The sequence below is a fragment of the Phaenicophaeus curvirostris genome, chromosome 2, assembly GCF_032191515.1.
Source record: "Phaenicophaeus curvirostris isolate KB17595 chromosome 2, BPBGC_Pcur_1.0, whole genome shotgun sequence".
Classification (NCBI taxonomy): domain Eukaryota; kingdom Metazoa; phylum Chordata; class Aves; order Cuculiformes; family Cuculidae; genus Phaenicophaeus; species Phaenicophaeus curvirostris.
This window is the reverse complement of record NC_091393.1, coordinates 72241231-72256118: the sequence shown is the minus strand read 5'-3', so window position 1 is coordinate 72256118 and position 14888 is coordinate 72241231. Positions and strand designations below refer to the sequence as shown.

The 14888-nt window shown below is 38.6% G+C and overlaps 1 protein-coding gene across 1 annotated transcript in view; it reads left to right on the top strand.

Annotated features, from left to right (window-relative positions):
* TTC27 (tetratricopeptide repeat domain 27) overlaps nucleotides 1-14888 on the top strand; it is a 130098-nt gene that overhangs the window by 101699 nt on the left and 13511 nt on the right. Inside the window, exons 14-15 of the mRNA XM_069852457.1 lie at nucleotides 8919-9017; nucleotides 10739-10791. Coding sequence (XP_069708558.1) covers nucleotides 8919-9017; nucleotides 10739-10791 — 152 coding nt within the window. The remainder of the gene's footprint in view (nucleotides 1-8918; nucleotides 9018-10738; nucleotides 10792-14888) is intronic.

The window sequence follows — 14888 nt, the reverse complement described above, 5'->3', positions numbered from 1 at the left end:
AGTTCTCTGCCCAGTTGTCAAAGTAACAGCTTTGTTCTATTCCTAGCAAATTTTTTGCCATCTACTTGGAGACCTGGCTAAAAATGGTAGTGTAAAGAAAAGAAGACATCCTTTTGCATTCAGGTCCTTGCATGCAGCTAATTCCTTACCCCTAAAGGTTTTATATTTCAAAGAGATCAAACCATTGATAATTAATAATTACCATTAAATAAACTATGAACAAGCGTCAAGCAAAATACCCGTAAGAAGAGTGCTGTGTAGGTTTCAATGAAATTATGCTTTTGCCTTGTCTGTTGGCTTTGAGTTTCAAACTCTGATCTCTGTACTTCACAGAAATCTTTTTCCAGTATTCTAGTCTGCCCTGCTCTGGGGTCACTGAGAATCACTGTGCTGCGCTTGTGATGACAGTAGCTTTTTGTGCGGTAAAGCATCAAAACTGAAACCACAGTCAAAGGAGTTCTCTTGATGAAGCTGGATATTTTGACAGATCTTTTGCAAGCTGTTCTGCAGACGATTTTTATAGTCTTGTTTCAGGTTCTTAGACACTATATCACATCTCAGTAGAGTCCACCCTGTGAAAATTTTGTGAATTTTAAACAGCTTTTTGGTTCTTTATGTATGTAAATAGTGCTGTTCATAGGCATTTCCAGGTCTGTATGCAAGTAGGATATTCCTTCTTGCCTTCCAAAGAATATTGCTGAACCTGCTGTTTGGAGCTCCACATAAGTATCTGGACTTCTACTGTAGAAAAATTTAAAGGGATCCAACCTTTCAAATCTTATATCCTGAAACTTTTTTGTATTTCAGTGATGGATTTTATTCCAGTGAATCAGGTTCCTGTTTTTATTCTAGTGAACTTCGGGTAATTTATAATGGTATCTTAGAATGGAAAGCAAGATGGACAGAAATGTTTCACTTTCAGTTCTCTTACTGACTTAACAAATACCAACAAAATATATATTATTTAGACAGGAACATTGTTGAGATCAAGTGGACTTCTGGATAATAAAGAGCTGCAGAAGATGGCCTACAGGGCTCAAAACTTAGAAATATTCTGCTGAGATGCTTCTTTATTTTGTGTCCTATCCAAAGGAAGCTTAAAATGAAAGGTAATCCAAGAAAAATAGGCCACTCTATATGGAAAAGCAAACATCTTCCTCTTGTTGCTCAGGAAGCTCTATTTAAGATTCAGATAAATTGTTTCAAGCAGAGTGAGCAAATGGATAGTGTGGATTGACATATTGCTGTCTTCTAAAGTCTGTCTGTATATTCTGTCATTACAGAAATGAATAGTTTCCTCTTCCAGGATGTCTTGTGGACAAAGAGCAGAGAGGAAGGCGATTCTAGATGCAAGGACATTAACACAAGGAAAATATTCATTAAGAAATTGTTCCCAGAATTGTGAATAATTTATCAGGAAAACAAGGATTCTCTATTATAAAGAAATTATATTGGAAACTTTTTTGGAGGAAGGGATTTTTAGACTGCAGCAAGTGATTCCCCAAACTACATAATGGATAAAACCATTCTCTGACAACCCTCCTTTAATCTTGTGTACTCTTTGGCCAGCTGGTCAAATTTGGTTGAGGTCACTGAGAGTAGGTCTTTGCAGTATGAGCCAACCACCATATTAGAAATTGGAGAATGCACAGAGGAATGACAGCCTTGCAGTTCAAATACATGAAACTCGTCTTCATTAGCTCTGCTACTCACAGAATTCATTGTTCTAGAATGTACCTAGTGAATGATGGATGTGTTTCTCTTGCACTTTCACTGCAGGCATCTTGCAGGGCTGGAATGAGACAATTCCAGAGATCAAATAGCTCATGCAGTCAGTTCTCCAGGGGTGAAAGTCTGCATAATAAAATTTACAACTTGTTAAATTACAGATTTGTTAGTTCTTGTGCTGAACAGCATATGGTTCTCTACATCCAGTTGTTTCACATTTGAATTTTCCAGAAATAGTGTGTTCTTAGTACCTTTTTTGTGTCTACTTTATTCACCACCATGTCACAGTCTGCAAGAAAAGAATAATCCTTTTTTATGCTGGACTATTTGGCTTATAACATCTCAGCATAATTTTCCTGGGTGTGAAGCAAGACAAGTGACATTCTCTCAAATTTGGGAAAGCAGTCACACTTTAGAAGTTAGCTTGCCATCAGCTACATCTGGAATTTAAACATTTGGACAATGCAATGGGAGCCTTATTCTCAACAAACCTCTTCACTCATCTTGTAATTGTAAAAGTAGCTTAAACAAGAGTTGAGCTAGAGTCTATACAGACTTTTTTATGACTTTTTCCAGTTATGCTTACTTAAAACTATAATATGTTCTGTCAATGTGGTGTGTTCAAAAGAAACTGCATTATAGAGGAGATAAATGATGCCAAAAAATTAGTTTTGTGGTTTTGAGCACCCAGCTGGCAACCAAGAGTCATGGAGCCGCTAAACCCAGTGGGTAATAAAGAACCATGTAGTTGCTTACTCACTCCTCCCCCTTCTGAGAAGGAGAATTGAAATAAACAAAGGCAAAACTCCTGGAGTGAGGTAAGAACAAGGAGGAATCATTCAGCAATTACTTTCATGGGCAAAACAGATTTGACTTGGGGGGAAAAAAAAATCAATCAATTTATTACAGATCGAAGTACAGCAAGATATTGAGAAACAAAACCAAATCCCAAAAAGAACACCTTTACCTCATCCCTCCCTTCTTCCTGGACTTAACTTTATTCCCAATGTTCTCTACCTCCTCCCTGCAAGTGGTGCTAGGGGACATGGAATGTGGGTTTCAGCTGGTTCATCATATGTTGTCTCTGCAACTCATTCCAGAGGGAGGACTCCTCACCCATGACAGGAGTCCTTCCCAGCTCCATGAAACCCATTTTCCCAGTCCTCCCTGAACTTCTCCAATGTGAGTCCTTCCACCTAGCTGCAGTCTTTCTTAACCTGCTCCAGTGCAGGTTTCTTGCAGTGTCCTGGCCTCCTTCGGGCACCTCCACCCCTTCCAGCAGCCACCACCAGGTCTCCTCATGGGTGGCAGGGCAACAGCCTGCTCAACCGTAGTCACCTCCACATGCTGCAAGCAACATCTCTCTTCAGGCGTCTGGAGCACCTCCTCCTCCCTCTCTGACATTAGAGTTCTTTGCCACGCTATTTTCCTCACATCTGATGTCAGCATAGTTTTTATTTTTCCTCTTGCATCTGGTGCCTGCAGCGCTGTTTCTCCCTCATGTGGTTTCTCTCTCTGCAACTGAACCAAACCAGACCGGACCAGTACCAAGAACCCTGGTAGCCCCTCTGTTATCCCCCTTCTTAAATACATTATCACAGAGGTGTTATACCATTGCTGATTGCCTTGGCCAGCGATGGGTTTACCCTGGAGCCAGCCAGTCCCACCTTCCAGCAGCTTCCCTGTAGCTCCCCCTGCTATCAAACCTCTTGTCATGCAAACTCAATGTACGAATAATTACAAGGTACTCAGCTAGGATTTCACTCAACTAAAGCTCTTAAAATATTTTAGTGTAATTACAAAGTCCAAAGACTAATTTTGCTCTGCAGGGTATAGATTGTTTCTAAAATATCACAGCTGTACTGCTAAGAGTATTGTACTGAAGAGATACTGGATTCTAAAGAAAAAAAATAAAAATCTGTGTCTTTTCCATATCCGAATAGTAGAAATTGCTTTAAAAATGCAAAAAAGTGTCTTCAGATGTATAATTTGGGGTGTTTTTTCTTTTAAAAAAATCAGCTATACTGTATTAATGTTATTTTGGAACCATATTCCCACTAATATGAGAGAATTGTTTAGACTCTCTTAAAGCATTTCAGAACCTTTTAGACTTGCCTGGAAATTCCTGATGGCAAGTTTCAACAAAGACTCCAAGCCTAAATTATCTTCCTTTGCTGGTCACTGTTTTCAGTTTTGAATAGGATAAAAATTTACAGCTCGTTTTCATGTGTTTTTCCAATCAGTAGCAGTATCTGAACTCCAGCCAATGCACTTCTTTTAATTTCCAAAAAAGAACTTTAACCTAGTTCCACAAGCCTTGACAGAAGTCTTCTTTCAACTTTGGACAAAGTTTTCCTTATGTTACCTTTCAGCCAGTCCCTTTACTCAGAGCAGTTGTTACATCAGCCAGTAGGATCAGCAGATTTTGTGCCCTCCCCAGAAAAAAAGGGTGTTATTGCCATTCTTTCCCCACGAAATAGATTAAGTCCTTTCTTAAACTGTATCCTAATATATTATTAAAGAGTCACTGTCCTTGTTTTATTACTTAAGAAATTCATGCTGCCTTTCCAGATATCTAAGGGATGATAAAATATCATTTTGTTGCGGTAGTAGATCAAAGGTAGTGAACCCTGGGGTTTTTAGTTTGTTTTTGTATGGTTCGGTTTGATTTTTACACAGCTACCACGTTTTTCCATTTAACCTGTCAGACTTGTTCTTTTGTAGCTTTCTAATTTGTCTAGTGCACCAGCTTTTAAAGTATGTCCGTTTATTCTTAATAATCTGCTTTATATTTGTTTTTAACTGTTACTTAAGGCAGAGGTACTTAATGCTTTCTTTGCCTCAGTCTTTAATTGTAAAGAAAGTTGTTCCCTCTGTGTACAAACCCAGGAGCTAGAGGAGCAAAATGAGGCTCCCGTGATCCAAGAGGAGGTGGTCAGAGCCTTGCTAGCCCAACTAGACACCCACAAGTCTATGGGGCCGGGTGGGATTCATCCAAGGGTATTGAAGGAGCTGGTGGATGTGCTGGCCAAACCCCTTTCCATCATCTGCCAACAGTCCTGGAAGACTGGGGAAGTCCCACTGGACTGGAGGCTGGCTGATGTTGTGCCCATCTACAAGAAGGGTCGCAGGGAGTATCCAGGGAACTACAGGCCTGTCAGTCTGACCTCAGTGCCAGGGAAAGTCATGGAACAGGTGATCTTGAGTGCTCTCATGAAGCACATGCAAGAGAACCGGGTGATCAGGCCCAGTCAACATGGGTTCACAAAAGGCAGGTCTTGCCAGACTAACCTGATCGCCTTCTATGACGAAGTGACTCGGCTGAAGGATGAGGGGAAAGGCTGTGGATGTGGTCTTCCTGGACTTCAGTAAAGCCTTTGACACAGTTTCTCACAGCATTCTGCTTGAGAAACTGTCAGCCTCTGGCCTGGACAGATGCACACTCTTCTGGGTGGAAAACTGGTTGGATGGCCGGGCCCAGAGAGTGGTGGTAAATGGTGTGAAATCCAGCTGGAGACCAGTTACAAGTGGGGTTCCCCAGGGCTCAGTGCTGGGTCCAGCCCTGTTCAATGTCTTTATCAATGACCTGGATGAAGGCATCGAGTGCACCCTTAGCAAGTTTGCGGACGACACTAAGCTGGGTGGAAGTGTCGACCTGCTGGAGGGTAGGGAGGCTCTGCAAAGGGATCTGAACAGGCTGGACCGCTGGGCTGAGTCCAATGGCGTGAGGTTTAACAAGGCCAAAGGCCAGGCCCTGCACTTGGGGCACAACAACTCCATGCAGTGCTACAGACTAGGAGAAGTCTGTCTAGAAAGCTGCCTGGAGGAGAGGGACCTGGGGGTGTTGGTTGACAGCCGACTGAATATGAGCCAGCAGTGTGCCCAGGTGGCCAAGAAGGCCAATGGCATCTTGGCTTGGATCAGAAACGGCGTGACCAGCAGGTCCAGGGAGGTTATTCTCCCTCTGTAATCGGCACTGATGAGACCGCTCCTTGAATGCTTTGTTCAGTTCTGGGCCCCTCACCACAAGAAGGATGTTGAGACTCTGGAGTGAGTCCAGAGAAGAGCAACGATGCTGGTGAAGGGGCTGGAGAACAGGCCTTATAAGGAACGGCTGAGAGAGCTGGGGTTGTTTAGCCTGGAGAAGAGGAGGCTGAGGGGAGACCTCATTGCTCTCTATAACTAATTTTTCACGGAAAGGGTCATTGGGCACTGGCAGAGGCTGCCCAGGGATGTGGTTGATTCACCTTCCCTGGAGGTGTTGAAGGCACGGGTGGATGAGGTGCTAAGGGGCATGGTTTAGTGTTTGATAGGAATGGTTGGACTCGATGATCCGGTGGATCTCTTCCAACCTGGTTATTCTATGATTCTATGATTGCTTAGTCTTTTTAGATCTTTTTTGAAAGACAACATGCTCCAAACCTTGAAATGTCTTGTCTTTAAATGTTTCAAGTCTTCTGCAGACCTTTACTCTTTTAGCTGCACCTTTGAATTTTTAACATAGCTTTTGTTTTTTAAGTACCTCTGAAAGTTAACATTCTCCCTATTAAATGAGTTGTCTTTGTTCTTGAAGGACCAGTAAATCTAGATACATTGCAAATTATCTTTTGTACAGCATACTGGTCAAGATCAACGTAAGTACTGTCTTCTGACTAGCTTCTTCAAATCAAAATAAATTTTGCCTTGGAATTGCATCCATTATGGAATTTGCTAAACTATATTGAATAATTGTAATCTCCCTATATTTTCTGGGTTTTCTACTTTCACAGTCTTCTGATATACCCTAGTATGTTACTTTCTCCATTTTAGTCAAATACTCTGAGATCTAGAGTCTTGGTTTTGCTTTTTTTACCGAGGCCTGAAATTTTAATCCATACCAGTTCTGACGCTCATTTACACAATTATTTTCTGTATTATTGATGCTGAGGTTTTCTTTATCATATGGCAACATTGTCCATTCATGTGACCTATTCCTTTTTCTGTATACTTTTTGCCTCCCTGTCATAGCATCTCAGCTCCTTGATTTAGTTCCCACCCCAAACTTTTCATCTCATTCTTCTTGTCTGCTAAAGGATCCCTTTTGGACATTTTTCCCAATTCTCTCCACCATGTCCAGTTCTCACATTTTTCCATTCAGTTGCAACCTTCACATATAGTTATTGCCAGGCAAAAAATCTTGTTTTAAATTGTTAAGAAATGAAAATTATTTACCATTCTTTGTAGTCACTGTATGATTTTTACTAGTTACCTGCTCATGTAGCTTTTCTACACAGAAGTAAAGAATCGTTTTACTTTCTCCTTCTCCTGTAACTTTTCCTTGAGAAAAGAGCTGAGAAGCTTAAGCATTGATAAGCCAGTTCCTGAGAGATGTAGCTGCTCACCATCAGCCTCAAAAAAATTAGGCTGCTGGAAGTTTTAGTCAAACAGACTCTGAAAGCACAAGCTCAGAAGTAAGACTGTGCTGCTGTCTCATTAGAATGATAAGAAATGCAATGATTCTTTTTCTGTCACACTTCACAAAAGCCTTGTTTAACTTGTGTCCTGAGCTATAAAGCTGGAGCTAGCCTTCAATTTCGTACTTGATTGGTCCCCATCTCTACCCCAACTTTTCATGCTCAGAAGGTTATGGATCTAGAAAGAAGAAAAAGGAGCATTAATGAGGTAGCAGCCATGTGGGAATGCTGGGCTTCTAGAAACTTGGTAGATAAAAAATGCTTCAGAAATGAGATCTACTAAATGTTTATTTCCTATTAGTTTTGCCCCTTGAGATATAGAAAACCTTGGGTGTTTTTCTGATGTACAGTTTCTTCTTTGAATAATGAGTTTAAAGATCTTTAAAAGTGACATGCTGACAGTGCTGAAAAGCAGATTTTCATGTTTGTCCAGCCCCAATGTAATTGATAGTTCTGTCTTCACCTGTATTCTCTGAGCATCAGCCATCCCATGTGCAGCCCCAAATGCAACAGGATATCTCTGTTGACAAGCTTGTTCAGTTCTTTTCTTAATACCTTGGAGACTGCCCACTAGACTGCCAGACCTGACAGTTATGAATGCCATGTGTTTGTGTGCTGGGATCTAAGTTTTGAAGCAGGTTAACTGTGAACTCTATTGCAGTAAATCGGGTTAATCAGGCTGTAGCAGACATCGCAGTACTGATGTTAAATTGGGTCTCAGACACAAAAATGAGTCTCATTTGGAAAAAAGTGCAAAAATATCTGCTACAGAGTTTGCAATTAAACAGCAGAGATGGAAGCTCCTTGCATATGAACCAACAGCTTTACCCTCAGCCTGTGAAATCCATGATTTGCAAATGTTTCTTACGTTTTTGTGTTTAAATAGCATTATGGTTTCCTACGAAGAACCTGTCAGAAAACATTCTGTGAATGTACTTGGAATTTAATAATTAACTGAGTGACAGAGCTTTTCTAACAGGTAGCATAAGCTCTTTGAGAACTAATTGTGTGGCAAATCAGGAACTTGCTATTGAAGAGCTCTGAGAATGCATATATAATTTGCTCTAATTTATGCCTTTATCTGAGTCTTTATGCCTTTATTTGAGTCTTTGTGGATGAAAGATATTTGTTGGCGACAGGTACACACTTAGAATGCAAGATTATTGAAATGGTGAAGTTCTGTTCTCTATGCAAGGCATTATTTAAGTACATTTCTCTCTCTAAACTTTGCCTTATTAGCTAGAGAAGATGAATATCCTGAAAAGTAGAAAGAGCTGTGATTTTGAAGTGTTCATGTTGTCATTAGAAATATTTCTTGTAAAATGTGATTTTCTTGAAATATGTTTCCTGATGTTTACCATTTGACCTAGCTGTAATACTATAAAGTGAATGTGGATTTTTCACAAGCTAAAGCAAAATATGCAAACCTCTAAATAGCTATTACTAAATGAATCTCTAAATGAAGATGTGCTGTTAAAAAGCACTTCATGTATGGTTAAGTGGTCTTTATATAATCAAACACCTTTGTTTATGCATATTTATTAAAACTTTGAACCTAAATTTTTCCTATATTCTGCATACAGGATGTTATTTATTCCGATGCAATACTATTGTGATAGCTGAAAGTCAGTTAAAGTCAACAAGCATACTGTATGTTTGAGCATCCAAGCAAAATTATTACTTTGTGTAGAAATGCATGTATGTAAATATATGTAATAATCCATTTTTTCTCTCCAGCTAGGTGTATGGTTTTCCTTGGGCTGTGCATACATTGCTTTAGAAGGCTACGAAGGTGCTGCCAAAGCATTTCAGCGCTGTGTGACATTGGAACCAGATGTATGTACTTTCCAACCAGCGATTCAGATGGCTTGTCTAAAAGCAACAAGGATGTTTTCATTATAAACAAGCAAAGCAGTAATGAAAAACTTGTTTAAACCTTAGCTCTCTGAATATATTAAACTCTTGCAAAATATCCCTATATTTTTGTCATGAGGCATCATAAAAATGCTTGCCCAATACTTAACTTTGTCCAAGTATACATGTGTGAATGCTAAAATCTGTTTGAGCAGAAATTCCTTTATGCTTGCATACGTTGCTAGAACAGAGAAAAGGGAGTGAGGAGGCTGTGAGAAGTGCTAAAGACAGAGATTAAAATACTTAGTCCTCTAAGTAATCAAATTATCCTGGAAAAAAAAAGTCAAATAAGCAGTTGTATGACAGATACATTTATAACTGTACAGTTCATAAGCACAGAGAAAATGGAGCTTATTAGCCACTTTTTGAGGATGCACGGGGCAAGCATGTGTACCATATTGCATTTGAGTGTGACTGTGCTTTGACATAGCAGAAAGGTCAGCTGGATTACCTTTTGGGAATACACTGGCAATACTTTTGTCAAAAGGCCTGACTGCCAGAGTGTTGCTCACTTAAAGTTAATACCACCTATGTGGTAGAAACCATTATTAATACATTTCTCTTGGGGAAACAGTGAGAGTGCAATGAAAGGTGAGAGAGTATTCTCTTTTTCTTTATTAATAAAATTAAGTAACTTGGAAAAAAATGTGCATAGAGATGACCTTGTATTTAACTAGAATTTTTACTTCATGTATTAATTTTTTGCTTCAGTACAGCACATTTACTTCCAAATAGATACATCTGTCTGGTGCCTGCTCTTGATTGTATCCACATGAAATAGCCAGCTGACTTCCCAGTGGGTTAAGTGGTAATTCTTTTGTGAGTAAAGGATGCCGGGCTGTCTCCTAGTTATGGAGGTGAAACCTATCTTTATACAATGATCTGCAGTGATGTAATGACCGTTTTCATGAATTAAGCATGAAAAATGTTTCCCAACGTGACTTAAATGCTCCTTAAGCCTGAGGTTAGCATGCAGTACCAGCGTACATTTCATTGCACTACTCAGGTTCTGTTCTTCAAGTTTATGCTTGTCAAATTGCTGAATTCAGAGCTGCAGCTTCAAATTTACCAGCAGAATAAGGTGATAGGCAGGAGTAATTTTTGTACATGGCTGTGCTGGTTTTACCAGAGGAACGGTTGTCTGAGCACTCCATAATCCTTTTCAGCTAAAACAGTTGGTAAACACTGCTGGAACAAACCCTTGTGGTTTTGCCTGAGGTGCATTAGGGGACATTCAGGTATTTTTTTCCACTAACAGAGCAGTGCAGGTAAATAGCTTCCAGCTAGTAAGAAATGATGAGCTGACCTCTCCAGCCATTCCAGCTAGATCCCGAAGACAATGTCTGTTTACAGTTTAAACTGAAGGCAAGAGTTGACTTAGTGTATTCCTACCAGAAGGCCATTAATTGATACTGATACACCCGATTGTTCCTGTAGTCAGTAATATTTATTTGTGGATTTTTACTTCAATGTAATATTTTATTTCACTGTAATATTTTTACTCTTTTACAAAAAGTATGTGTTAATATGTGTGATTAACGAAATCGATTTTATTTCACTGTAGTTTTATTTACATATTTTTATAAAGTAAGCGTAATACAAGTGAATAATTTTTTGTGACATTTCTCCTTTTATCATTACAGAATGCTGAGGCCTGGAACAATTTATCAACGGCTTATATCAGATTAAAACAGAAGTAAGTACTTCAAAAAGATTAAAAGATACCACTTCCAAAATAAATAATTTGGGTTTCCTTTTTTTTTACAAGGAGGTTTTTATTCTTCTAATGTGGTTACTTCTTATTTTGTAATTCTTACACCTTCAGTTCCCTCTCCCAGTTTGGATCATTGGTAACTTATTTCATTTTTCAGGAAATAGTTTTATAAGCTTTATAAAAGTAGCAGTCTCTCACCCTACACTACTTCTTGTTAAAATTATTATGATGATGATGATGTAAGTACAAACAGTGCAAAATATTGATAATTAATTCAGAAACTAATTTCACTATGAAGTTTAAAAGATATATCCATTTTAACAAAATACATATTGTCCTATGTCAATTCATACTATGTAAATCTCAGGAGACTTAAGGGAAAAGCAGGCAGTTTTGGGTTGCTTTTTTTATTCTTAAAGCAGATGGAGATCTATAAACATACTAGCTTGGTTGTTCTTTTCCCTTCAAATTAACCGTTAGTACCAGAACCTTTGACTTAAATGGACTGTCTTTGTTGTTCTGTATTTCATCTCAATGCAATAGAAGTTACTTGTAAACACAGAATGCATGAAAGAACTTAAAATCTTTTTTCACATTATAACCTGTCGTTAAAGCATGAAGCAAAAGAATAAAATAAATTTTTAAAAGCCTTACTCAAAATCTAACATGAGGAGGCAAACTAAAAAAGAGAAAAAGAATAGTAAATTGACATGAAAGAGTAAATTGATAAACATACAAAGGGAAGCGATGTCATAAATGAATGTCATGAATTAATTCATCAGATGGTTTTGTGTACTAATGGGAGCAGGAGGGAAAATAAAATGAAAGCTAGGATAACTACTCAAGACTAAAAAGCAATCGAAATAAAGAGCTTCTTTTAACTGTTCCATAGTTCCTTTCATCTTCTGCAGTGCCTTGAGAATGCCCAATTTATTGCCGTAGACTGTGTGTGATAGATCTCTCATTCTTTTGCATGAAGTTCAGAAGGGTATGTCTGATGCCCAGTGTGTATTGGCTTATGCTTGTTTCGTAAAACTATCAGTAATGAAAATATTTTTTCTCTCTGTTCATCTACTACAAGTCAGAGAAACTACTGAGGGATGAGTTTCACTTTACTGGTTTAGTTTTGTTATTGTTAATCTACTCTTGTGATTTGACATGCTGCATGCTTCCAAAACTTGTGACATTTGATATTGTATCAATAGCAGTAAAGTGGCGCGTGTTTCGAGCTTTTTTTGACTATAGGAATCGCATGGGAGAGGAATATGTGTACAGGAAATCTTAAATCAGTATCACGTGCTGATAGCTGAGCATGGCCTGTTTTTTTTGCTGTGGAATAGCAACAACTTTGATTATTTGTGTAGTCACCTATAGACGAACACTGTGTGTTAGTTAGTTTAACCCACTCTCAAAACAGAGGATATCTGTAGAAGTACACTTCAGTTTAATTTATCTTAGGGGTCTGAGTGGTAGTGAAAGTGTGAATTCCCATTTTTCAAGCCTACTAGCGAAAAAAAATAAAGCAAACAAAAAACCAAAAAAAACACACCCCAAAATCGAGCTTTAATCCGACCAGGCTCTTAAATCAGTCCTACCCAGGGTTTATGCATTTGTTGTAGACTTAGTAGAGTCTCATACAGCAGACAAATATAAAATGTGTAAGTCTTTTTGCAAAGTGTAGGCTAACAACTCGCTGATGCTCAGATAAATGGATTTTGTTGGTGTCTGAGTTTGCTTTTTTTTAATTTAAGAGTCCACAATTTTTGTGTATTCTGAATTTCCTCCAGAAAATTAATTGTGATGAAACCAGACTCTAGTCTCTTTGGTTTACCAGGAAAACTTCCCTGAGTGCCAGGAGGCCTTTGAAATCTAGGTATGTTATTTCTCAGAACAAACTGGGACTGGCCCTCTGTCCTTTGGGTGAAAGATTCCCAGTTTCCAGGACAGGATGATGCACTGGTACTGCCTCCTGTTTCCTGTTTGGATATGAACTGGTTTAACTATTGCCCTGGGTAAGGGTATTGCATCGTTTTACGATTTATTAAATGCATAGGGGATTTGTTGTGACAACCTAGAGGACTTTTTGGCGAAGCAAGAGTGATGATTTGAGGAATAGGGGATATCCATCTCATCCCTCTAGTATCTAGTCTATATTTCACAGTTCCATCTTATTGGTTTCAACCCTCCTGATAACTTACTAACTTTTCTGAGAAGATAGGGGAGATTATACAGGCTAATCCTGCAGATGCTGAAGAGCAGTTTCAGAAACAATTTCTCAGGGTGATTGGAATACGTCAGTCAGCCAGAGCATCTTCCAGCCTGTCAGAGAGCTGTGGCAGATCCAAGCCTTAATTGTATCAAGATCCACAGAGGGGGAAGCAGGTCTCTTGTTCTTTTCTAATATAATCTATCAAAATTGGGGTCCGAAATCTATTACTATGACTGTTAACATTGGATGAGACCCAGCTGTTAGTACATTTACAACATCACATACATCAGAGGAGAGAAAAGGGGAGTGAACATGGGAAAATCTTGCCTGTGGACTCTTCTGCTGTGCCTTTGCCAAATGACCTGTTTTCTTTCAATAATTTTGCTCTCTTCGTGTGTATCTGGTAACTCTTTTAATAACATCGGCTTAAACTGGCAGTTATTTACATTTTTCCCTAAGCCAGCCATTCAAAACTTTTAAGGGACTGATCCACTAGTTAGGTATTCCCTTTTCCTGGCTGGAATGTTTACAGTCTCCTGGACCCTCTTTTTGAAACTCAACCAACAATTTCTTTGTACTGTCTTCCTTTAGAGACAGCACTTTTAGCAAATTACTCAAGCATTTAGAGCAAGTAAATTGCAATTTTTGATAGCATGCCATCTTTATATGGTCTTTATTAAGAACTTTTTCTATGGTGAGGTATGACAATTTTTACCAGCCTGGGAAAACACTGTTTCAAGTTTTCCTTTAAAGGAATTTATTGTTTTGTGTTTTTTCTATATATCTTGCCTGTCCAGCTGAGAGTAGGCTTCAATAGCTTACAATCCTAAGAACCATATCACTGTGATTCTATAGCAAAGCTTTTCTTTTAAAAAGCTTCAAATGTATTGAAACTTTTGGCACTATAATTACAGCTTTAAACAGTGAGCCCCCAGACCATACCAACCTATGTTTTGGATTACATTAAGACTTCTTAGTGCTCCTTCCTCCTCTTTGGCCGCATCGGTTGTGTGTTGTGCAGGAGCATATTCCTCTGTAAACTGAAGGTCAGTTGCTTGCAGCCCATATTCTTGATTTGGCCAAACAGTCTTCTGTTCCTTACCAGAAAATGCTATTACATCTGTCGTTGAATAAGAGAATGGTAGAGAGTTGCTTGCAGCAGATCCATATGAAAGAATAAAGATACTTCCTGACTTGACAGTGACTTTGTAGGAATTATTCTGCCCACCCTTATTCCACAACACTTTCTCCTGACACTATGAGATGGTTCAATGAGCAGCACCTTTGGTGAAGGACCCTAATAGTGTTAGAGATCAGTCTGACACGTTTGTGCTGAGCAGTGTAGCATCAGGGAACAGAATGTGTAAGTAAATCTTCCAGCTAATGAAAGAAAAACATGGTTTTCTTCTGTGCAATGGGTATGTGCAGTTGTTTAAAGTAGGTCACAAAAAAAGCTGTTATGGTTAGGTAACCTTCCTTTTGTATGATGAAATGAGGCAATGTCATTCTGGATTTGCCATGAACTCTGTGATTTTTAATTTTTTAATGTATGTTACAACTGCAGCATGAGTAAGGTTGTTCTCTTGTGGTTCCAGTTAAAAATTCAGAAAAAAAATATTTTCATAGATGGCACAATTATAATGAATTTTTATTAAAATGTAATTATGAGAGTTAACATAGAAAATGCCTAAGTCAGACTCTACAGTGTGTATTGTTGGGTGAAATGATAGAAAATAATTGGCATGAGAGTTTGAGGAATTATCAATATTGTAAATTATGAACAATGACTTTTACATTGCACTGTTTTCTAAACCTGATGTTTTAAATAAACAGCTCTTTGGTTGATACAATGCCAACTGATTTTAATATA